This window comes from Oncorhynchus mykiss, chromosome 7 (assembly GCF_057628025.1).
Source record: "Oncorhynchus mykiss isolate SJ-2025 chromosome 7, ASM5762802v1, whole genome shotgun sequence".
NCBI lineage: Eukaryota > Metazoa > Chordata > Actinopteri > Salmoniformes > Salmonidae > Oncorhynchus > Oncorhynchus mykiss.
Window position 1 is genome coordinate 55,608,240 of NC_143028.1, and position 26,224 is coordinate 55,634,463.

General features: G+C 41.3%; 1 protein-coding gene across 1 annotated transcript in view; it reads left to right on the forward strand.

Moving 5' to 3' along the window:
- The window catches only part of LOC110528158 (ubiquitin carboxyl-terminal hydrolase 4), a 33,132-nt gene extending 8,808 nt beyond the window's left edge, over positions 1-24,324 (forward strand). The window contains exons 2-22 of the mRNA XM_021609985.3: positions 446-573; positions 761-891; positions 968-1,094; positions 1,221-1,366; positions 1,712-1,773; positions 3,914-4,060; positions 5,266-5,383; positions 6,115-6,288; positions 6,550-6,708; positions 6,841-7,065; positions 10,404-10,487; positions 12,073-12,167; positions 13,822-14,004; positions 14,172-14,395; positions 14,622-14,834; positions 15,039-15,109; positions 15,248-15,363; positions 15,499-15,648; positions 18,034-18,137; positions 19,388-19,476; positions 22,461-24,324. Coding sequence (XP_021465660.3) covers positions 446-573; positions 761-891; positions 968-1,094; positions 1,221-1,366; positions 1,712-1,773; positions 3,914-4,060; positions 5,266-5,383; positions 6,115-6,288; positions 6,550-6,708; positions 6,841-7,065; positions 10,404-10,487; positions 12,073-12,167; positions 13,822-14,004; positions 14,172-14,395; positions 14,622-14,834; positions 15,039-15,109; positions 15,248-15,363; positions 15,499-15,648; positions 18,034-18,137; positions 19,388-19,476; positions 22,461-22,586 — 2,872 coding nt within the window. The 3' untranslated portion in view covers positions 22,587-24,324. The remainder of the gene's footprint in view (positions 1-445; positions 574-760; positions 892-967; positions 1,095-1,220; positions 1,367-1,711; positions 1,774-3,913; positions 4,061-5,265; positions 5,384-6,114; positions 6,289-6,549; positions 6,709-6,840; positions 7,066-10,403; positions 10,488-12,072; positions 12,168-13,821; positions 14,005-14,171; positions 14,396-14,621; positions 14,835-15,038; positions 15,110-15,247; positions 15,364-15,498; positions 15,649-18,033; positions 18,138-19,387; positions 19,477-22,460) is intronic.
- The last annotated feature ends 1,900 nt before the right edge of the window (positions 24,325-26,224 follow it).

Below are 26,224 nucleotides of genomic sequence, written 5' to 3' on the forward strand. Positions count from 1 at the left end.
TAATACATTTATTTCAATTGACGGATTTCCTCATATGAACTGTAACTCAGTAAAATCTTTGAAATTGTGGGATGTTGCGTTAATTAAATGTATTTTTATATTTTTCTGTAATTTTTTTATTTGGTACATGGGAATAAAACCGTAAAATGTATTTTTATATGCACTACGTCATCATTCACAGACTTATCTGCAAGAAGTCAATTTGATGGAAACATCTCTGGATTAAAAATGTGCATATTGCTTTTATGCAGATTTTGGAATATTCACTTGATAATCTGTCACCGATTGAAACCTAGCAATTGTTAGACATAATTTAGAAACTAGTCGCACAGGTTGTCTGCATGCAGGGCAAGTTTATATAAAACATTTGTTTTACCGTTGTGTGATATACATTTTAACCTGCAAGTTATCATTCCACCCAATACAGTAGCACTTCTTTTTGCAGGTTTCTGATTGATAGTCGGTGGTTCAAGCAGTGGAAGAAATATGTGGGATTTGACAGTTGGGATATGTACAATGTTGGAGAGCACAGTCTCTATCCCGGCCCTGTTGACAACTCTGGCCTGTTCTCAGGTAATGCAGGCATCATATTCACTTCCACAAAATGTCACATTGTATTTTAATCTGTGTGTAGGCCTGTGTGTTTTCTTTTGTCTCTGCTGTGAGCATGATTCTAATAAGTGCAAAACTAGTTATAAACGAGCACTCTAAATACTTGTTGTCATAAACTTACCTTGACACACTCTCTCTTTCTCCTTAGACCATGAGACCCAGATCCTGAAGGAGCACCTTATAGATGAGTTGGACTATGTCCTAGTGCCCACTGAGGCATGGAACAAGTTTGTCAGCTGGTATGGTTGCCTTGAGGGCCAGCGTCCCATCGTCAGAAAGGTGATACCATTTAAACATTGTATATTTTCACTCTTTTGCTTTAGTCTCTCTCTTTAACCTTGTGCTTTCTATCTAGGTGGTTGAACATGGCATGTTTGTCAAGCACTGTAAAGTGGAGGTCTATCTGTTGGAGCTCAACTTGTGTGAGAATGACAACATGGACAATGTGGTCACACGTCATTTCAGCAAAGCTGACACTATAGGTGAGAGAGAACAGTGTACTGTACTGTGAGCCAGAGAGCAAACTGACGTGTGAACTAACTAGATATGTATCATCTTCAGCCACTTCTGACTTTTAATTAACTAAATATTGTGTGTGCCCTGTCCAGACAGCATAGAGAAGGAGATGCGGTCACTATTTGAGATCCCAACGGGGAAGGAGACTCGACTGTGGAACAAGTACATGAGCAACACGTACGAGCAGCTGAACAAGCCAGACAGCACCGTACAGGATGCTGGTCTCTTCCAGGGCCAGGTAAGAGTACTGGCTCCACCCCAACATCCAAATCTGCTCACTCACTACAATTTTTCAGTTTTTGATTTGTTAAAAAAGTTTGAAATATCCAATAAATGTCGTTCCACTTCATGATTGTGTCCCACTTGTTGTTGATTCTTCACAAAAAAATACAGTTTTATATCTTTATGTTTGAAGCCTGAAATGTGGCAAAAGGTCGCAAAGTTCAAGGGGGCCGAATACTTTCGCAAGGCACTGTACATTCATACATGACTATGAGTATGTTATGACACATGTTATGTTATGACACAGTTGTTGAAATCAGCTGGGTTCAGCACGGCTCTCACTAGTGTGATGCCCACACAGGTGCTCGTGATTGAATGCAAGAACGAGGACGGCACGTGGCCCAGGCAAGCCTCCCATCCAAAGTAAGTCTATCATTATATGGTTACCCATCCTCAATTCTAGGACTTTGACTAAGGTTGCAAAGCGGCACTATATTACTGGATCTTTCGAAGTTCATCAGTAAACTACTAGAATTTTGTTATCTTTCAAGGATATTATGTTATCTAGCACAAGATGTCTAGTGGCCATTTTGGGTACTTCAGATTATCACAGGCGTCTGTAATATTATCTTTAGCCTTATTACATGTCAGATTTAAGAAATAATTACGATTTTTAAATTAAAAAAAAGAATAGAATGACCAAGCTGTAAACGTTATCCTAAATATTAACCATCAACATAGTGAAACCCATTGGTGTTTTAATATGGGGTTTCAGCATGAAATATCCTTTACAATTTTTTGTTACACACATTGTTTTTACAATGTCAATATGTATTTGTTTTCAATGTTTTGGCCTCAAACTGGTGACAGGTGTGAAAAGTAAATAGTTGGAATAGTTGCAGAGTTTATTGAAAATAATGCCATTGTTGATCATTTTTTAATTATTAGGCTATTTTCTCGTGAACCATACTAGATACCGTCTTGAACATCTAGTGGAAAATATCAGGGAAAAAATGAATATTATATATGAATACATAAAAAATCCAAGTATAAATTACGATAGATTGTCATAGATTTACTGTTTATTACAAAAATTACAGAAGATTCCCGTAACTTTAATAAATTACCTGTAGCTTTGCAACCCCACTTGTTGACTAAAATTGCTTAAATTGTCACATTTACTATTTTCTGTCTGATAGGCTTGGGCGGTATACTATATACCAGGGTATTTGGTGATAGCCACGAGATAGTTTCAACGGTATTGAAAAATCTTGGAAGTTTTAATATTTGTAGCTACTTTTGAAGTAAATACCTGTAGTCCACTTGTGCAATATGTTAGGAGATAAAGCAGATCACGTTCTTTATTTTACCTGTCACATTATTTTACATTTGCATGAAGCCATGATTGCCATAGTTCCCCAGAACAGTTGAGCCAGTCATGTTTGTTTGTAAATAGCACAATGGGAGAAAGTGGGAGCAGGTGAGTCCAGCTATGTATTGACAGGGGTTGCTATTTATATAGAAAGTTTTATTTACTTCAATAGTCTAATCAGGGATGTGCAACTATAGTTTTCCTTTGCAGAAAATACTTTAGGGCAACACATTTGGCAGATAGTAGCTTCATTTTCATCAGATGACAACCGAAGTGCAACAGTATTTGGCTGGCAGCCACCCAAGTAAATGAGCTTACAAGGAAAAAGCAAGGTCTTTTTTGCAAAAACTATGCATGACCATCATATTTCCAATGTTTTATCAAAGAAAGAATGTAGCGGACTACATTTCCTAATGTTTTTCTGACAGAGAAAAGTAGGCGGACTACACCAAACAACACATCAGTCAGAGGAGCGCTGTCTGCTAATACAATGCCCATTCGTGAATTTTTATCTGAATGGAGAAGTGTAACGGAAGCACAACATTTGTCTGGTACTGAGCAGAAATTACAATTAAAAGCATTTTAGAAATGTGTTTACAAAATGCAGCAATATATTTCTTATACAATTCCCTTAAACTTAACTTGCTAGTTATCAAAGTAAGTGACTTAATTAATAAGGTGACGGGGCATCAAATTGTGCTAGCTTTCTGCTTTGTTTCAGAAGTCAAAGCCCGTTTGGATGGGTTATCTGTACAGCTGGTGCTGCCATCTTGGTTTTCTGTGTGTTTTTTTCCCTCCTCTCTGTTCTCGGCCTGACTGCTCCCCCACACAATCTCTCTCGTTCACATTTGCTTGTAAATTTACAAAATTACATTCAAAGCTGGATTGCCTGTTTTTGCTATTTGTTTATTTTAGTTTGCTCTTGTAAGCATATTTAGCTAGCAACCTCCATGGAAATGAGCTTTTGTGCTGACTTTGTTAGCATTCTGGTAATAGACATCCAATGGGCTTTTTACCATTTCAGGCGCCCCCTTGTGTACTAAGACGGTAATACCGTAATTCCTGGGATGAGAGAGAAACTATATGAAAATCTGGATACCGCTCAACCCTAATGTTTGAATGCAGAAAATAGTATATATCAGATAATGTGTCTGAAACTTATCCAGTAAGTCTTATGTTCATGTTATTCAGATCCAGTACGGCTACATCCAGGAATTTCACTACCTCTCCAAAGCTCTCGTCCAACTCGTCGACAACCATCTCCTCAACAGTAACAAATGGGGACAGCGGCAGCAACTCTGGCTATACACTGAACAACAGCACCTCCTCTGGCAATAGGCAAGCAAACTGTGTTTTTATCACTATGCCACAATATGCAGTCACTGGGATATCACTAGCCAGTCAGACCAAGTCAATGGAGTCCCATTTACACTACCGGTCAAAAGTTTTAGAACACCTACTCATTCAAGGGTTTTTTCTTTATTTTTACTATTTTCTACATTGTATGAAATAACACATGGAATCATGTAGTAACCATATTTTATATTTGAGATTCTTCAAATAGCCTCCCTTTGCCTTGATGACAGCTTTGCACACTCTTGGCATTCTCTCAGCCAGCTTCACCTGGAATGATTTTCCAACAGTCTTGGAGTTCCCACATATATGCTGAGCACTTGTTGGTTGCTTTTTCTTCACTCTGCTGTCTGACTCATCCCAAACCAACTCAATTGGGTTGAGGTTGGGTGATTGTGGAGGCCAGGTCATCTGATGCAGCACTCCATGATTCTCCTTCTTGGTCAAATAGCCCTTACACAGCCTGGAGGTGTGTTTTGGGTCATTATCCTGTTGGAAAAACAAATGATAGTCCCACTAAGCGCAAACCAGATTTGATGGTGTATCGCTGCAGAATGCTGTGGTAGCCGTGCTGGTTAAGTGTGCCTTGAATTCTAAATAAATCACCAACAGAGTCACCAGCAAAACACCATCACACCTCCTCCATTCTTCACGGTGGGAACCACACATGCAGAGATCATCCATTCACCTACTCTGCATCTCACAAAGACACGGCGGTTCGAACCAAAAATCTCAAATTTGGACTCATCAGACCAAAGGACACATTTCCACCAGTCTAATGTCCATTGCTTGTGTTTCTTGGCACAAACAAGTATCTTCTTCTTATTGGTGTCCTTTAGTAACTTTTTAAAATTGAAATGCAATCCAGGTGAAGCTGGTTGAGAGAATGCCAAGAGTGTGCAAAGCTTTCCTCAAGGCAAAGGTTGGCTATTTTGAAGATTCTCATATATAACATATATTTTGACTTGTTTAACACTTTTTTTTTGGTTACTACATGAATCCATATGTGTTATTTCATAGTTGTGATGTCTCCACTATTATTCCACAATGTAGAAAATAGTAAAAATAAAAAGCCTTGAAAGAGTAGGTGTTCTAAAACTTTTGACCGATAGTGTATGTTTTGGAATATTTGTACAATCCATTGATGTTTGACCTGTTAAACAGTGGACTAAACCTTACTGTTTCTACAGATTGGGAGGTTACAATTCATACAGCTCCTCCTACAACTACAGAGAGTCACCATCCCAACCTGGCCTCTGTGGTCTCAGTAACCTAGGCAACACCTGTTTTATGAACTCCGCTCTTCAGGTACCACACACACACACACACACACACACACACACAAGGTCTGTGTGCAAACTCACATTAGCATGTACTGCACAAAGAATTCATATGGACCCCACAGCAAATATTGGGTACTGTAAAACTAAATTAAAATCAGTCCATAGCCACCTGTGTCTTTTTTTAATAGCTGGGCAATGGCACGCATTTCAGCAAAGCAGAACCTCAAGACTTCCTTATTATTAGGATTGCACATCAGCTGTTGTTAACGAAGAGACCCATGCCCTTGAGTTTACGAGAAGCTGCCGTTCTGTCCTGCCGATGCATACAAAAACCAACTAGATTTATGTTAACCGTGTCCTCGTTCAGCCACGACTCCGTGAAGCATAGGATATTACAGTTCTTCAGTTAACTATGCAAATGAGAAAAAGCTGTGTGCCTTAAGGAAATAGACGCCTGGCTCGAATAGAAGCCGGACTCTAATAAGCTCCCGCTGGGATCAGTGATTTAAGCAAATGAACGCCTGACTATTAATTTAAATTTCAGGATATGTCTTGCTATAGAGCATATTTCCCTTGTCTAAGACATCCAATTATCCCTTGTCTAAGACCGAGCTGTACTTACCTCTCTAAATCAGTTGATGGTGTGGAAGAGCAGGCCACAGACTCCCAGGCTTAGACAGGCTCTCTGACTCACACACACCAAACAAAGTTTGAACTGTATATTTCCCCCTTATTCACCTCACTGTTTTGTTGCAGTGCCTGAGCAACGCGTGTCCTCTCACGGAGTACTTCCTAGATGACCAGTATGAGGCGGAGATCAACCGGGAGAATCCATTAGGAATGAGGGGGGAGATCGCAGAGGCCTATGCAGACCTGGTCAAGCAGATGTGGCTTAGCCGCAGCAGCTATGTGGCTCCCCGCACATTTAAAGTGAGCATCACTTTGAGACTGAATTTCTATAGGTTACTGCAATGTAGTTCTGTTGGAGTGCACCTTCCTCATCCTCTTTTTGACCAGTAGATTTTCCAATTGTCAGTTACGAGTAGATTTATCCTATAGTCAGTTACTAATTTACGAACTCATTGTAGACAGCAATGAGCATGAAACACTCTGTCATAATTACTATAACACGTGTGACTAACAAGCTGCACAGTCTGCTAACCTCCACCCTGTGTTCCCCCTCTATCTCAGACCCAAGTGGGTCGCTTCGCCCCCCAGTTTTCAGGGTACCAGCAGCAGGACTCCCAGGAGTTGCTGGCCTTCCTGATGGACGGGCTCCACGAAGACCTGAACCGTGTTAAAAAGAAGCCTTACCTGGCCCTGCAAGATGCAGGGGGGCGGCCAGACGAGGTACACATACACACAATCTTGGTGATGCTAGAAAGGAGGATTTCCCATAGCATTGTCATTAAGTCCTATCTCGTTTGTGATCACCTCTGTAAAAATCTCTTAACAGTTTTTTTCCCTTCTTCTGAGTGACAGATTGTAGCTAAGGAAGCATGGACTAATCATCGCCTGCGCAATGACTCAATCATCGTGGACATATTCCATGGCCTGTTCAAATCCACTCTGGTGTGTCCAGAGTGTGCCAAGATCTCTGTGACTTTTGACCCATTCTGCTACCTCACACTCCCTCTGCCCATGAAGAAGGACCGCACTATGGAGGTGTTCTTGGTCCGCATTGACCCCCAGTCCAGACCCACACAGGTAACACACACACACACACATACATAGACACATACATACACACACACACACTGGATGTGTGCTGCGTTTCCCCCTCAATGTCGTTACACTGTCATTTATTATAACAATCTTTTTTTATTTATTAAGGATTTCACAACAACGACGAAAAGGACAAGACAAACACAGAGTAATATAAAACCAAACAATGATATCAGACACACCAAAAACAAGAGAGAACTAATAGATAATAAATAATAGCACCACTGCTATACCCCATTATAAACTGACTTTAGATACAGTTCACCTTTTAAGGTCCATTTGACCAAGCAATGAAAGGGGCCCCAAGTATATTCAAAGTAGTAGCGAGTAAGAAACTCTCATAGCTAGCCAGCTGTGCTATGGTACTGGCCCGTTCATCAAAGGGAGGGGGGGGGGGGGATCTTCTTTCTTCCAATGCCTTAAGAGTAAGTGCTTAGCAGTTGTGATGGCCAGGATAAGCCATCTCTTTTCAAAGGAAGTGAAAACATAGACTCAACAGCTGAAGATGAGGACTAACATATACAGTTTTACTGTGATCAGGAACTTTCTAAATAACCTCAAAATCAACTTGTTGTATATTATTCCACCAATCTCTTAGCACTTGACATGACCAGAGTATATGTGTATTAGAGGCATCATCACCTTTACATATCCAACATTGGTCTTCTGGTATTAACTTTGTGGAGTCCAATTGAATAAATGTGTTTACCATTTCTTTATACATAGTATTCAAATTAGACAAGCATTATTTCCACTCTTCGTGGGATATATGTAGAGACAAATATTTTGCCCATTTGTACTTGATCCTTATTTAAAGGATCAGACAATTGCTCCTGTAGCAGATTATAAATTATTTATTTTATCGGGCTGGCTATGGGACAGGTAAGGTTGTTTCCCAACCACTTTGACAAATAACTTCATAGCTGAAGGTGTCTCCAATATTCATTATGTGGCAGCTTATATTTCTCTATAATTTGGGTAAAGTTTAAGAGTTGCTTAGAATGCTCATCAAATAGATCTAACAGATAATGTATTCTGTACCTCAAAAATGTATTACATCCAATTAGGATACTCTTTTTGTGCCACGGAGGAGATTTATAAAGGTCCTTTTTTATCTTACCCCACAAGGTTCTAGTGTTTGTAACAGTGGGGTGATTGTTCAGTTGTGGTCTTACTCTGCCAAAAATTCCAAGCCAGGTCTAAATCTGGTACCAGCCGGGTTTTGCCCCTCCCTTCCAACATGACAACTAAATACTGATATGTTTGACATTGATAGCCCAGTAGTACTTCCTGAAGTTATGGAGACCAGATCCACCTTTTTTGGGGGAAGACTGACTTATATAAAAATATATATGTTTTATACCTAAACTGCTGAGAGAATAAAATAAAATTAAAATAAATAAAATCTAGAACATGCCTGTAAATATCAAATCAAATCAAATGTATTTATATATCCCTTCGTACATCAGCTGATATCTCAAAGTGCTGTACAGAAACCCAGCCTAAAACCCCAAACTACAAGCAATGCAGATGTAGAAGCACGGTGGCTAGGAAAAACTTCCTAGAAAGGCCAAAACCTAGGAAGAAACATAGCGAGGAACCAGGCTATGTGGGGTGGCCAGTCCTCTTCTGGCTGTGCCGGGTGGAGATTATAACAGAACATGGCCAAGATGTTCAAATGTTCATAAATGACCAGCATGGTGCAATAATAATAATAATAAGGCAGAACAGTTGAAACTGGAGCAGCAGCACTGGGGACAGCAAGGAGTCATCATGTCAGGTAGTCCTGAGGCATGGTCCTAGGGCTCAGGTCCTCTGAGAGAGAAAGAGAGAATTAGAGAGAGCACACTTAAATTCACACAGGACACCGAATAAGACAGGAGAAGTACTCCAGATATAACAAACTGACCCTAGCCCCCCGACACATAAACTACTGCAGCATAAATACTGGAGGCTGAGACCGGAGGGGTCAGGAGACACTTTGGCCCCATCCGAGGACACCCCCGGACAGGGCCAAACAGGAAGGATATAACCCCACCCACTTTGCCAAAGCACAGCCCCCACACCACTAGAGGGATATCTTCAACCACCAACTTACCATCCTGAGACAAGGCCGAGTATAGCCCACAAAGATCTCCGCCACGGCACAACCCGGGGGGGGGGGGGGGGGGGGGGACGCCAACCCAGACCGGAATATCACATCAGTGACTCAACCCACTCAGGTGACGCACCCCTCCCAGGGACAGTATGAAAGAGCCCCAGTAAGCCAGTGACTCAGCCCCTGTAATAGGGTTAGAGGCAGAGAATCCCAGTGGAAAGAGGGGAACCGGCCAGGCAGAGACAGCAAGGGCGGTTCGTTGCTCCAGAGCCTTTCCGTTCACCTTCCCACTCCTGGGCCAGACTACAATCAATCATATGACCCACTGAAGAGATGAGTCTTCAGTAAAGACTTAAAGGTTGAGACCGAGTTTGCGTCTCTTACATGGGTAGGCAGACCATTCCATAAAAATGGAGCTCTATAGTAGAATGCCCTGCCTCCAGCTGTTTGCTTAGAAATTCTAGGGACAATTAGGAGGCCTGCGTCTTGTGACCGTAGCGTACGTGTAGGTATGTACGGCAGGACCAAATCAGAGAGATGGGTAGGAGCAAGCCCATGTAATGCTTTGTAGGTATCTTCAAAGTAATTATCTGGGATATATAGAGGGAGATGAGGTAGAGGATAATATATTACAGGTGCCAGCATTGTGTTAATAGAATACATTTTACCCCATAATGAAATGTATATATTTGCCCATCTAGCAAAGTCCTTCATTTTTAGAAGAAAGGGTTTCATATTCTCTCCAACAATATCCCTGTGGCTGGGTGTTATTAGAATGTCAAGGTTTCTGATACTCTTAGTGGACCATCTACACTACCGTTTCTAAGTGACCCCAAACTTTTGAACGGTAGTGTAATATTCTTAAGCACAGCCTTAGACAAAACATTCATTAGTTTAAACCTGGGCTAGTTGAATTTTATTCAAATATAGTGTCTGTGTATGGTTAATGTTCAGAGGTGCCCCTATTGTGTTTGTTTTCGTGATGAGGTCTGCAAAGTAAATAAGATATTTGCCTATACTCTTGAGTCATTGAGGTGGTTCTCAAAACAAGACCAGTTTTTTTTAATGGGGACCTAGAAACAGTGGTCTTTGTACATACTGCTGCGACGCCTTCGATTTCAGAGTGGATGGCAGTCATACCATCTGTGTCGAAGTCAATATTTGTCTCTCCATCCTTCTCTTTCTCTCCCTCTGCATCTCTTTTTTTTTTTCTCATCTCCAGTACCGAGTGGTGGTCCCCAAGCTTGGCTCAGTGACTGACCTGTGCAGCGCCTTGTCCCGGCTTTCTGGAATCCTCGCTGAGAATGTGAGAGCTTTACCCTTTATGTGCTGCTAGTTGAATAAGGGCCATTGTACTTTTAGACTCTCCTTTTACAGTCCCTGCCTGGCATTTGCACACACGTCCTTTATGCTTATGTGCTCATGATGACATTTTTGTTGTGACTTGATAGGATTAAAAGTATCGGTCAGTAGGCTTGGCAATACTCTGGCATATTTCGACATTTCAATACAGTAAAAAAATTAAAATAGGGGGGATTTGGGGCATCCACGCCTGGTGTCAAGATCAAGCTTCTTGGTTACAGCAGAGACATTCTAGCCTGAGTACCAGTCTCTTTAGCGAACAGAGACGGGCCTTTCTGCCATCTACAAATATCTTCTATTGTTAATAAGCTCGAGGAGATCAGAGGAGTTGATCCTGATTCGATAGCCCTCAGCTATTCTTCAATCACAATGATTATCCAAATATTTGGACTATATCACCATTAACATTTAAAAAAAAAAAACACTCCTCATAACAGAGGTATAAGGTTTGCTAAGCAACCGTTTTGTGTTTGTCCACACAGCACGTCTAAATTCAGAAACTACGGGTGCTTTCGTAAATTCTGGCTATCTACTCTGATTTCAGAGCACTCTCGTCTGAGTTGTGCCAGAGTGCAGAATAACTGATGAATTTACGAATGCTCAACACCTGTTGATAATGGCCTGTGTAAGTAAATGTTGGCAATAAAAGCATAATTAAATTGTTGGCAGCACCACAGCTACACTCCCCAATGCTATGGATAACATGAAAACAGCTTAACCAGCTCTGCTAGGGCAAGTAAAATTGGCAGAGTGAGTTGTTTGGAAGTAGCTAGCCAACATTAGCCAGTTAGCTTGGGTGCTTGACTCTCTTTGTGGGGTCAGAACTCTCGGATCAACCCTTCTCCTCAGCCAGAGCGTCCAGTGTGCGCTCTGAACACTCCGAGAGCGAAACACTCTGAATTTACGAATGGACAATCTGACAACTCTTAAATTTACAAATGCCCAGAGCGTACTCTAGCACTCCAGATTGAATTTACGAACAATCTAAACACATTGCAATTCCAACCACAAAACCTATTTGCATTGATTTTAAGCCTCAAAATACAACGTCTTGCCTATCTAACAGCTAAATATTTGTTTTTGACATTGTTATAATTCTAATTCCTATTTTAAGGTTCAACATGTTGCCATGGAAAATATTAATGTTATTTCTAACAACCACTGAGCAACTCTGCCGTATATCCAGCTGCATATTAAATGTTGTGATTGCCGAAATGCCAGTCTCTTTGGCAATGGCAAGGAGTGGAACGTTAGCTAAAGACTGGTGCCCAGACTAGAGAAATTCACACACCAAAAAAAAAAAAGATAGCTTCCGGTAATACTGTATACCCCAGTAAAGTACAGAAACGGTATGAAAATGTGGATACCACCCAACCCTATCGGCCAGTAAATGTGTAGATTAGGTTACAATTATTTAATGCTTTGTAGCCTTTTTTCAATTGTGAGGATAACATTTTGTGCCACTGACGGGTCTGACAAAGACACTCCAGTTGAGAGGAAACCATAAATGCTCCCTCCTGTCTTCCTAGATGGTGGTGGCTGATGTTTACAATCACCGGTTCCACAAGATCTACAGACGAGACGACGGACTCAACCAAATCATGGAGAAAGATGACATATTTGTGTAAGCCTGGTCTCTTCTCTTGCACTGGAAGATAACATATTGAACAGTGGTTGGGTATGAGCAGACGTCAAACAGTATCTTTATTGTCCCAGGGAAATTAATTTACAGAATAACCACGTACAGTGCCTTCAAAGTATTCACAACCCTTGATTTTTTAAAACGTTTTGTTACAGCCTGATTTTAAAAATGATTAAATTGAGATGTTGTGTCGCTACGGGCTACACAGATAATACCCAATAATGTCAATGTGGATATTTTTTTTTTGAAATGTTTACAAATGAATTAAAAGCTGAAATGTCTTGAGTGAATAATTATTCAACCCCTTTGTTATGGCATGCCAAAATAAGTTCATGAGTAAAAATTTGCTTAACAAGTCACTTAAGTTGCATGGACTCATTGTGTGAGCAATAATAGTGTTTAACATGACTTTTGAATGACTGCCTCATCTCTGTACCCCACACATACTAAGGTCCCTCAGTTGAGCAGTGCATTTCAACCACAAAGACCAGGGAGGTTTTCCAATGCTTCACAAAGAAGGGCACCTATTGGTAGATGGGTAAAAAACAAAAAAAGCAGACATTGAATATCCCTTTGAGCATGGTGAAGTTATTAATTACGCTTTGGCTGGTGTTTCAATACACTCAGTCACTACAAAGATACAGGTGGCCTTCCTAACTTCGTTGCCAGAGAGAAAGGAAACCCCTCAAGGATTTCACCGTGAGGCCAATTAAAACAGTTACAGAGTTGAATGGCTATGATTAAAAGAAAACTGAGGATGGATCAACATTTTAGTTACTCTGCAATACTAACCTAAATTACAGTGTGAAAAGAAGAAAGTGCATCCGGTTTGCAATAATGCACTAAAGTAAAACTAAAAATGTGGCAAAGAAATTAACTTGGTGGCCTGAATACACAAACACAACACATCAGCATATCGCTCTTATATTTTCAAGCATGGTGGTGGCTGCATCATGTTATGGGTATGCCTGTCAGGAAGTTCTGTAGGATAAAAAGAAACAGAATAGAGCTAAGCAGAGGCAAAATCCTAGAGGAAAACTGGGAGACAAATTCACCTTTCCGCACGACGGTAACCTAAAATACAAGGCCAAATATATGCTGGAGTTGTTTACCAAGACGACAGAATGTTCCTGAGTGGCCTAGTTACAGTTTTAACTTAAATCTATGGCAAGACTTTAAAATGTCAGTCTAGCAGCAACTAACTTGACAGAGCTTGAATAATTAAAATAATATATAATGTGCACATATATTACAATTCAGGTGTGGAAAGCTTTTAGAGACTTTACAGTTGGGTGTCTTTCTGGGTATCGCTGCCAAATGTGATTCTAACATGTAATAACTCAGAGGTGTGAATACTTAAGTAAATTAAATATTTCATTTTCAATAAATTTGCCAAATTTTTTCAAAACATTTGTGCTTTGTCATTATGGGGTATGGTGTGTAGATGGGTGACAAATGTGTTTTTATCCATTTTGAATTCAGGCTGTAACACAACAAAATGTGGAATACATCTAGAGGTATGAATACTTTCTGGAGGCACTGTACAGTATCCACCACAGATACAAAATGTATTTAAATCGTAAAAACGGAACACCCGAAGTGTGCTACTGTATCATTCTCCATGTTTGTGGTCCAGGTATGAGGTGGCGGAGGAGGACAGGGAGAGGATGAACCTGCCTGTGTACTTCAGAGAGCGCCACTCCAAACACACAGGCGGCTCCACGGGAACCATGCTGTTCGGCCAGCCCCTCCTCATCACTGTTCCCCGGCAGAACCTGGCTGCTGACATGCTCTACGAGAAGGTGCTGGAGAGGATTGGGTGGGTACGCTGTCTGTCTGTGGGCCTGCTTTTGTTTCCACTTCTGCTCATATGTACAGTATGCAGCACATAGACTTGAGATATTGAACATGTACTTGGTGTGCTAAATGTGGGAATATCACGTGGCAAAAGGTTAACGATATTTACTCACTGTTTTCCCGTTCCAGGCGCTACGTGAATCGCGCTCAGAGCTCCACCGGTGAGGGGAGGGTGAATGCCTCTGCCTCCTCGGCCAGCTGCAGCCTGGCAGCTGAGTGCTCCGCATCATCCTCCAATCACAACACTGCAGGGAGTAGTAGCCCCCTGTCAGAAGGGGCGTCCTGCAGCTCCAGCAACGGCAGCAACCACTCCGGGACCTCCAACAGGTCCAACGGGAATGGTGTGTGTGAGGGTAAGCAACAACATGGATCAGAGTGCTCCAGCAGCAGTAAAGGCAGCACAGTTATTTACATCTCGTACACCTATTGGTTTCTTTATTATCCCATGATAAATTGTGTACTAAGCAGATTTTAGTTTTGCATTCATGTAGAAGTGCAATATTTCATTGCCACGGGCTGACATGGCTTGTGTGAATCCGATATTGGGATTTCATACTTTTGTGTGTGTGTTGGTTCCAGGTGAGGAGGAGGCCATGGATCACCAGGTGAGCCCGGAGCCAGAGAACGGACAGTCGGGGGAGGAGGAGGAAGCCTCAGACCTGGAGAATGGCCCTAAAACCAAACAGTGCTCCAGCACCCCGCCCAAACTCTTCTCCTTCAGCATGGTCAACTCCTACGGAACTGCCAACATCAGTCCACTGCCTTGTGACGGAAACTTCCTCAAACTCAATAGTTAGTATTCAGTCTCGCCTCTGGCTTTTCAGTGTTTTGACCAGTTACAAGAGGAGAAAATGTCTTGAAATACATGTTTTAAACTTTTTTCGCAGTGTTTATAGTTAAAGGCAGGTGGTTAAAATATGTTTGTTGAGTTGCCATTAGAAAACCATCTTTCGATGTGTGTTGAGGGCTGACCAAACCTCCTAATCTCCTCCATAGCACATTCCACAGTGGCGATTGACTGGGACTCGGACACAAAGAAACTGTGTTACGATGATCAGGAAGCAGAGGTCAGTACAGTTTCAGTTGACTTGATTAGGATGACCTAAAACCCTTTTATTAATGTCAAAAGTTGGATGCCAGTCTATGTCTATACAGTGTGTATCTGTCTGTGTGACTCAGTCCTCTATCCTCTGTGTGTACTGTAGGCCTATGAGAAGCACGAGAGCATGCTGCAGGCCCAGAAGAAGAAAGCCACAGTGGCTCTGAGGGAATGCATGGAGCTCTTCACCACCATGGAGACGCTAGGAGAGCATGACCCATGGTGAGACCAGGCGCAAGAGAAACAGGCCTTCATTACTCTACTCGCTAAATCATTGAAACCACTACTTTGTAATGTTGTTTTCTGTGTTTCTGTCTGTTTCACTGATATCAACGATGCCTCACCTTGTCCTAACAGGTATTGCCCCACCTGTAAGAAGCACCAACAAGCCACAAAGAAGTTTGACTTGTGGTCGTTGCCTCGCATCCTGGTGGTCCACCTAAAGCGTTTCTCATACAACCGCTGCTGGAGGGACAAGCTGGACACTGTGGTGGACTTCCCTGTCAGGTACAGACAGCACTATGCCAAGAGGTTCTGACAGATACGTGTCCTCTTTTAGTTTAGTTTATTTGCACACATAGAAATAGTTTGTAACAGTAAAAGTCCAGCTACTGTGGATGTAGAACTGTGATGTACAGTAAGTACCTCTTTTCAAAAATGTTCAAACAATGACGGGATAGCTTGGCAAAATCAGTTGGGAGTGAGTGTCAGATCATAGAGCCTCTGTAGGTAATTCAGAATTGGTTCTTGAATGTGGGTGACGTAGATGTTGTCTGTTTCTTGTTGAGTACTTATTGAATTTATATGTGGTGGTGAATTAGAAGGAGGGTAAAACTGATTTTAAAGAGCCGTAAAAAAAATGGAGCAACTTTTTAAATAATTAATTTTCTAAATATTCAGGAGTTCTCTTTTTTTTTAAAGTCATGTGCAGTATGGTCTAGGGAGGGGCATAAGTAATCGAGTATTTGAACCTAGTCAAAACTCAATCTTTACCAGATATTTAAAAAAAATACTGAATCTATTTTGTCAATGTTGTCTTGAAGACAACTTTAATATACTTTGACTCTAGTGTTCCATTTGTACATGTGTTGTTTGCGGGACACATCAAAAAGTAAGCCAAGCATCACAAAGTTCTGCTCCCTAAATTCCCTTTCCCCTCCATGTCCGACTCACTCAATTGTGTTCCGAATGCTGCCTACACATGCGTGCTGTGTGCGCTTACACAAAATAAATGCCTATAAAAATGTATCTAACTGATGGGATACACAAGCTACATTCCTTGCCAAATTATGACAGTTTTATCACAAATTCAAAATGGACTGGTTGACTGAAGTGGGGAAATAAGTGTTCCAACATGGGGATGAATTATGATTGTATCAGTTTGGAATAATTGCACCCCCCCTAAAAATTAAGGTTCCACAATAAAAATAATCAAAAACATTAGTTTGATAAAGACTAAGCATATTTTCATCAGCATCATTAAGCCTGGGCCTACTCACCAAGCAGATGTCCTTGCCATAATTCATTCCCATGCCATGTTCAATGTAGAATTCTTTAGAAATTCCAAGGAACAGGCATAATAAACTCAACTGAATGTCTGTATATCGAAAAGAAGACCGATTTTCATTTGTAACCCTGACAAATTTCTTTCATCTTGTCGTTTCAAATGATCACTCTTTGAGAAAATCTATTCCAGACCCGAGATCCGAATCACTTCGCTATTTTATTCCGTTATACATGTTTTAGTTTTTTTCCAATTGTTCTCTAAAACCAGCAGGTGTTATTATTCTTACAGAGTGTTTCTGCAGGTGACAGATTGATAGTAGTTTGGTATGGTGTGCTGGCCCATATAATGTTAAGTAACTGATGAACGGGGAGATCATTATGTAATAGAGACAGAGAAGTGCTTCTGTTTGAGATATCTAATTTTGCCAAGTATCCTGGCATTTTTGCTGATCTTGGAGGTTGTCTTTGTGTTTCCATGACAATTCATCAATCAAAACACCAAGAATGCGTGTTGTACTGGCTGGATCAACAGGTATATTATCAAAATGGACACCTATATAGTCTCTCTTGTATTTTCTGTTCTTTGGACCAGATAGTAAAACATTTGTTTGTTTTAGATTTAGTGATAATTTGTTGATTTTTAAACCACTCTTATTCATAAATTATTCACATTAAGAAGGGACATTGTCTGTGCTCTTTATTCTTTGTACTTTAAGAGGTGAAGTTATGAAAGCATCCTTTTGATTTTGTAGTCAACTTTTATGGACCCACGGTATTGACAGCTTTTACACTAGAGGGTGCTGGTTTGCTAGATATGTCAGAAAAAGGTCTGTCCATTTTGAGGAAATCATGGTCACATATTTGAAGTGTGTCTAAACTGTCAGGGAGATTGACGTCACACTCCAACAGACAAAGATAATTCTAACCATATATGCTATCCGGTAATAACTGCTCACAAGGAAATTTCACAATCACAAAAAAGGCCTTTCAACTAAACCATATTTTTTTTAAATGTATTTTCCATTTGCAGTTCACTGACCCCTATTGAGTCACATTATCCAGCAAGAAGTAGAACTAAATGTTGCTGACATAGACAACCACTGCTGCGTCCAAGAACCTGAGTCATGCTTACTGAGGAGTTTTGAGACCGATAGAGCCATCTGTTGTACCTCACCCCTCTCACCATCATATCAGCTGTAGTTCTGGCTGACCATCATCCCTCCCACACTGGGTTCAGTGCTGATGACATGTCCAATATTAATCACATTTGATATAATAAAAAATGGCTTTCTGTACAGCCCTTTGCTTATGTTTCTAGCTGTCAGTTATTGTATATGGGTGTAAAGGGCAGGTTTTGCTGATGACATGTCTTCTCTCTCCACACAGGGACCTGAACATGTCTGAGTTTGTGTGTGACCCCAAGGCCGGCCCCTATGTTTATGACCTCATAGCAGTCTCCAACCACTATGGAGGAATGGGAGGAGGCCACTGTGAGTAATGTTTGCCTCTGCTAGCAACACCCTGGTCAGGTCCATCCTTATTGCAGACCTAGATAATGAGATACACAGTACACACACCCTACCCCACCCACATTAATGACACAGTCCGCTCTCACTTTGTTACATTTCAAATATCTGTTTACCTGGGAAATAGTGTGAAGCAATTGGTGCTTTTTGAGGTTGGTTCAGATTCGATTATTTAAAAAAATCACATTTCGGTTTCAATTTTTGTTTAACATTAACCCACATAATGCTTAGTGCATTTAAGTGCTGTAGCACAGAATAAAACAATTAATAAAAGTCCCATGATGGTAGTGACTGCCCATTACTGTTTATCACTTATTAACCATCATTAAGTCACATTCTATTTCAGTTGTGTATTTTACATTTGTTTTGTTTGATTACTTTATTTAATTCCAAGTCACCTCATCTCTATAGAGCTGCTGCCTGACAAAAATCACAATTTTATTAGTTTGTCAAAGTAAATAAGGCATACTTTTATGAATACCATCTATTGATCACTTAGATAATGTAGATGCCTCGCAAAGCAACTGCTTTCTACCCCTCTCGATCGCATGTGTTCTGTCTCTTCTCTCCCTCCTTGTCTGACCACAGACGAACAAGTAGGCGCGCAATGGATGATAGTCATTGTAGTTAATTACCATGTTTTCTGCGTTTGGGCTTGATCTGATTCATCTCTGGAGAAATTGTGAATTGAACTCATAGAAAGAAAAAAATGAATTAAATGTTTTTAGTGGTTTAAAACAAAAATAACCGAAATTGGAGTTAATCGCTCTGCACTGCTGGGAAAAGAGAGAACAGTTTGCTGAAAGGCAGGTTTAACTGCAGTTGATCGGAGGCCATTGTTCTTTTTATATTCACTCTGTTCCTGTTATCTGAATACTACTATCTGCTAACATAGGTATTTGTTTTAGTACCTGGTAACCTGAAGCAGGCCAACTATGCAGAATGTATGATAACAGATAAGGTGTCTGGCTTATGCCTTTTCTCTAAGGAAACTGAGCTTATAATCAGCAGTATTTAATTAGACTGTTGGTTCCCACTTACTCACTGTCAATTTCGATTTGCTCAAACCTTTTTGTGTGTTTTAGCCAAGCTCTTGTTTGGTGACTAACCAGGCCTGCTAGTGGAAACCAGTTCATCAGATAGTCATCCTAGCTCAACTTTAGTCCACCATGACCATAGTTTTATAATCTTCCTCCAATATCTTTTACCTGCAGACACAGCCTACGGCAAGAACAAAGCTGATGGGAAGTGGCATTACTTTGATGACAGCAGTGTCTCAGCTGCCTCAGAGGATCAGATTGTGGTGAGTGAGCCACCTCAACTCTTACTTTCATGTGTAACTCTATGTTCTTTTAGAAAATGTGATTATGTATATACATTTCTATGACGTGGGACTCGTTATTACCCGTTTGAAAGCTATACACGGAGTATACAAAACATTAAGAACACCTTATCTTTCCATGACAGACATACCAGGTAAATCCAGGTGAAGGCTATGATCCCTTATTGATGCCACTTGTTAAATCCACTTTAATCAGTGTAGATGAAGGGGAGGAGAGAGGTTAAAGAAAGTTTTTTTTTTTAAGCATTGAGGCATGGGTTGTGTAAGTGTGCAATTGAGGGCGAATGGGCAAGACAAAATATAAAGTGCCTTTGAATCAAATCAAATTAATCAAAGTTTATTTGCCATGTGCGCTGAATACAACAGGTGTAGTAGACCTTACAGTGAAATGCTTACTTACAGGCTCCAACCAACAGTGCAATTATTTATTTATTTTTATGAAGGTATTAGGTGAACAATAGGTATGTAAAGAAATAAAAAGACAGTGAAAAATAACAGTAGCGAGGCTATATACAGGCACCGGTTAGTCGTGTTAATTGAGTTAGTATGTAGATATGGTTAAAGTGACTGCATATATGATAGATAACCAGAGAGTAGCAGTAGCATAAAATAGGGGTTTGGCAGGTGGTGGGTGGCGGGACACAATGCAGATAGCCCGTTAGCCAATGTGCGGGGTCACTGGTTGGTTGGGATAATTGAATGTAAAGTTAAAGTGACTATGCATATATGATAAACAGAGTAGCAGCAGCAGCGTGAAAGAGGGGTTGTTGGGGTGCAGGCAATGCAAATAGTCCGGGTAGCCATTTGATTACCTGTTCAGGAGTCTTATGGCTTGGTGGTCAAATCTGTTGAGAAGCCTTTTTGTCCTAGACTTTGCACTCCTGTAACACTTGCCATGCGGTAGTAGAGAGAACAGTCTGACTGGGGTGGCGGGGTCTTTGACCATTTTTAGGGCCTTCCTCTTGACACCGCCTGGTGTAGAGGTCCTGGATGGCAGGCAGCTTAGCCCCAGTGATGTACTCGGCCGTACGCACTACCCTCTGTAGTGCCTTGCTGTCGGAGGCCGAGCAGTTGCCGTACCAGGCAGTGATGCAACCAGTCAGAATGCTCTTTATTTTGCAGCTGTAGAATCTTTTAAGAATCTGAGGACCCATGTCAAATCTTTTTAGTTTCCTGAGGGGAATAGGCTTTGTTGTGACCTCTTCATGACTGTCTTTGTGTGTTTGGACCATTCTAGTTTGTTGGTGATGTAGACACCAAGGAACTTGAAGCTCTCAACCTGCCCCACTACAGCCCTGTTGATGAGAATGGGGGTGTGCTTGGTCCTCCATTTCCTGTAGTCCACAATCATCTCCTTTGTCTTGATTACGTTGAGGGATAGGTTGTTATTCTGCCAGCAACCGGCCAGGTCTCTGACCTCCTCCCTATAGGCGGTCTCGTCGTTGTCTGTGATCAGGCCTACCACTGTTGTGTCGTCTGCAAACCTAATGATGCTATTGGAGTCGTGCCTGGCCATGCAGTCGTGGGTGAACAGGGAGTACAGGAGCGGACTGTGCACACACCCCTGAGGGGCTCCAGTGTTGATGATCAGTGTGGCAGATGTGTTGCTACCTACCCTCACCACCTGGGGGGCGGCCCGTCAGGAAGTCCAGGATCCAGTTGCAGTGGGAGGTGTTTAGTCCCAGGATCCTTGGCTTAGTGATGAGCTTTGAGGGCACTATGGTGTTGAATGCTGAGCTGTTGTCAATGAATAGCATTCTCACGTAGGTGTTCCTTTTGTCCAGGTGGGAAAGGGCAGTGTGGAGTGCAATAGAGATAGCATCATCTGTGGATCTGTTTGGGCGGTATGCAAATTGGAGTGGGTCTAGAGTTTCTGGGATAATAGTGTTGATGTGAGCCATGACCAGCCTTTCAAAGCACTTCATGGATGTGAGTGCTATAGGTCTATAGTGATTTAGGCAGGTTGCCTTCGTGTTCTTGGGCACAGGGACTATGGTGGTCTGCTTGAAACATGTTGGTGTTACAGACTCAATCAGGGAGATGTTGAAAATGTCAGTGAAGACACCTGCCAGTTGGTCAGCACATGCCCGGAGCACATGTCCTGGTAATCCGTCTGGCCCCGCAGCCTTGTGTATGTTGACCTGTTTAAAGGTCTTACTCACGTCGGCTACGGAGAGCGTGATCACACAGTCGACCGGAACAGCTAATGCTCTCATGCATGTTTCAGTGCTACTTGCCTCGAAACGAGCATAGAAGTTATTTAGCTTCTCTGGTAGGCTCGTGTCACTGGGCAGCTCTCGGCTGTGCTTCCCTTTGTAGTCTAATAGTTTGCAAGCCCTGCCACGTCCGAAGAGCGTCGGAGCCGGTGTAGTACGATTCAATCTTAGCCCTGTATTGATGCTTTGCCTGTTTGATGGTTCGTCGGAGGGCATTGCAGGATTTCTTATATGCTTCTGGGTTAGAGTCCTGCACCTTGAAAGCAGCAGCTCTACCCTTTAGCTCAGTGAGAATGTTGCCTGTAATCCATGGCTTCTGGTTGGGGTATGTACATACAGTCTCTGTGGGGACGACGTCCTCGATGCACTTATTGATAAAGCCAATGACGGATGTGGTGTACTCCTCAATGCCATCGGAAGAACAGGGTGTGGTAGTAGGTGCCAGGCACACTGTTTTGTCAAGAACTGTAACTCTGCTGGGTTTTTCATGCTCAACAGTTTCCCGTGTGTATCAAGAATGGTCCACCATACAATGGACATCCAGCCAACTTGACACATCCCAATATTAGGAAGGTGTTGCTAATGTTTGTTATGCTCAGTCTGTTCCATGTGTCCCGTGTCTATTAATTAATAATGTCAGCAGTGATGAAAGCTCCCATTGACTTCCTGTCCTTTGGTGTTGTCAGTGTTGCTACAGTGTAACACTATCTCCACCTCTCCCCTCCACAGACAAAAGCAGCCTACGTGCTATTTTACCAACGCAGAGACGCGGGCGACGTCCCTGCCAAGCCTCCGCCCTCTGCCTCTCTGGGGGGTGCCACCGCTGAAGCAGCCGATCACATGGATACCAACTGAGCAGCGCTGATGCTCAGGGACATGCACTGAAGCAAACAAATAATGACAAAAGAGATACTTTGATGCACACACCAAGCTACTTCAGTGACATAAGACTTCTCAGTCAATATTATTAACTCCCCCCCCCCCAGCCCTGTGTTTTATTTTATTTTGCTCATACATCGTCACAAAGAGCCAAAAGCCTTGTTGGATGCGTGACCCTCGAGACTTCCTCCCAGAGCTGGTGGCCTGCTGATGTATGAAACCTAGTTTACTCGTTTGGAAAAAATAAGGGGAATAGAAGGCAAAGAATCCTCTCACTGGACAAACAGAATGTTAGTTGTACCCTAAAATGCATAGGTATTATTAACACAAACTTTTCTGTTACCCACTAGAAAAGTACAAAATAAAAAAAGCCAAATGAGAATCTTGTTTTTACCAAAGTGTTCCAAATTGTACATCGTAAAGAACTGTACCAACTTCACTGACGGATTGGGGGAAAGAGAAACTTGTCCTTGAGTTGTCTCTGAGTGGTATCTGTGATGATAACCCTCCAGTGCAGGGGTGAATTTATGCAAAGTTGTATTTAACATTGAGATATGCACACAATTCAACACATGACACCGATGGATCCTGTGACCTTCTACCTCCTGTAAATGGATCCAGTTAGAAAGTCACACTGGATGTGTTCCTTCTACACACTCACAGAAACAAACACACTCAGGCCCTCTCATTTTAGTCTTCCTCTGGGTTGGCTTGCAGGGCCTGTGTTTAATTGATCAAGGTCCTGTTTACTGGGCCTTGATGTAAGCTGTGGCAGAGGCTATTTATTTTCATAGGCACGAGTTCAGTCAGACCTTAGCGCCTGCTCTTTATGAAGCCCAGCATGCTAACTCTCTCATTCATACACTGCCCTCTGTATTTATTTGGACAGTGAAGCTAAAATATGTACATTTGCTCTATTTTCCAGCATTTTGGATTTGAGATCAAATGTTTAATGAGGCGACAGTACAGAATGACACAGTGATATTTCGTACATCTGTTTTATCATTTAGAAATGAAAGCACGGAGTCTATTATTATTTTTTATTTTTTTCACAAGTGCACAAATTCACTTATAGGGTGTTAAAGTAGTCAAGTGTAGTATTTACTGGAACAGAGAGCCAAATGTACAAATGTTTGCTTCACTGTACAAATAAATATTGTGGGAAGGGTACCCCTTTTTCTCTGAGAAGTCTCATCCTGATAAAGGTGTGCTGTGCCCCCTCGTCACACAAAAGCAACAGCGGCCTTTTAATCCTGCAACCTGTTTAAAAAGGAGGCACTTTTAGTTTTACTTTAGTCACATCTGAAATTTTAAATATGTATGACGTGGCGAGGCCCTGACCATTCGTACATTTCTGGATAATATTGCTGTAGTTTAGAAGAACATTTGATTGCTGACTGAATGGACCCCCTCGACTGCCCCGCTATGACTTATCCTTAGACTACCGGTCCTGTATGGTATTACATTGAAATTGCTTTTGTTTTTTCTTAAAAGCACACTGCGTGATGCAAAATGTGATGTGTATGAAAGGTGCTATATTTATGAAACTTGAAATTGTTGCTGTTCACAAGGCTCCTATCCGTTAAATAGAATTTGGACAGCAATAACTTAAAGGCGTCCTCAGTGTGTTTAGGACTGCAGGCATCTGTGTTCTCCCAACAATGGACTTTCAGACAACCAATCAGCTGTTAAATAAAATATGTTGGTGACATGACAGTTTGCTCATCAATGGATGGAACAAGGACTCCTACAAATCGGTCTGCTTGTATGTTGGACTGTTGCTACATAGCTCTATATTCTTAACTGACACTTAAATGTGTCCCATTGAATAGTAGTAGTCTTCAGGAGTAGCTGTTCAGCTTGTGAGGGCTAGTGGTGGCAACACAATACATGATGGCAGGAACCAGTGTCTCTGATACCAGTTACCCAGATTCAACACCCTGACCTTACTGTAATAATTCTCTATGTCGCCAAGTGTCTTGTAAAGGTTCATACAAGACACCAGTAACCGGAGCTGTACAGTATATGGCTCTGCCAGTAACTACTTCATGGATCAATTTCCCTTAAGATCATTTCTAGCTCAGTGGCATTTGTCTTGTTTTTTCATGTGGCACAACAGCATGTAAATGTCTTTGGGATTGCAGATGTCATACTTGCTGGTCAGTCCATTTCTGATTATGCCCTCCTAAGATGATTACATGATTAATATAACCATATTTATGCCAATGAATAGAAACTCTTTATATATCTGTAATTATTATTCTATAGCAAATGAAAAAGACATCCAGCTGTCCAAAACAGATTTGATTTTAAAGTTGATTTTCTTTACAATCCTCATTAGAAACTTAGCCTTTTGAGCTTCAATTTGATGTCAAATATCTTGAATAGATCTAAATATCAAATCAAAGTTTGTTCCCATACACAAATTTGCAGATGTTACCGAAGGTGCATCAAAATGATTGTTGCTAGCTCCAACAGTGCAGTAATGCCAAGCAAAACAATACACATAATCCAAAAAAGTAAAAGTAAGAAATATAACGAGCAATGTCAGAGTCCGGAATATAAATATATATATCATATGGTGTATAGACAGTATATGAATGGAAACGGTGTGTACAGCAGTAGTTATATAGAATGGGCCATGACTATAATACAGTATGTAAATATTATTGAAGTGACCCGTGTTAAATTACTATGTACTTAGGGCAGCAGTCTCTTAAGGTGCAGGGAAGAGTACCGGGTTGTAGCCAGCTAGTAACATGTTACTAAGGTTCAGGGCAGGGTACTGGCTAGTAGCCACTGAAATCACACTATTTCAAAAATAGGAACATAACTGTTCTAATATTAATCATATTGCCAATATCTGCAATATACATTTTTAATGGAGAATTATTTGGAATGAAAATACAATAAAGACTGGAAGCCTAAAAGGGTGTCTTGTTTGGACAAGTTGCTTTTCAGAACAGTAAGAATTGGAAGAAAACAGCTATTTCATCACATTAGACATTCTTGCTTAAAGTGTATTGTGTGAGTACACACGGTTATTCACCATATCCTTAGGCAATAATGTGATGCAACCTGAAATTGCATCCATTTCCTTGGTGTTTTTTACAGAATAACTTCCTGGAGTCGTCGAATGAACTAAACAAATGGCATTCGAAGCATCTAAGCAAATAAACATCTTTCAGGAAATTTTTCCTTACAGTGATATGTGGTTGTCTCACCTAGCTAACTAAGATGCACTGGTTAAGAGCATCTGCTAAATGACAAATGTTAATATCAGGCTATTTCCTCCCTCAGATCATTTAAATCCCCTCCCCACTCAAACGGTGCTATAAATTCTCAAAAATAAAGTTCACAATCTACTGCCTGTTCACACAACCACACTGGTAACCTTTTTTGGTTGTGTTCCAGATGGGAACTGGCGAGGTAATCCTGCTATGATTCATTGACCTACTTATAGGTCGGCCTCAATGATTCAGAATGGCATTCACCTGAGAACCTGAATAACCAAATTTTGCCTGTCAGAATGGCTTGCACTTCCTCGCATGGCTATTCTGAGAAAAAAATCCGTTCTCTTTCAGCCTTTTTGGCTCAGGTGCACATCTAGTATC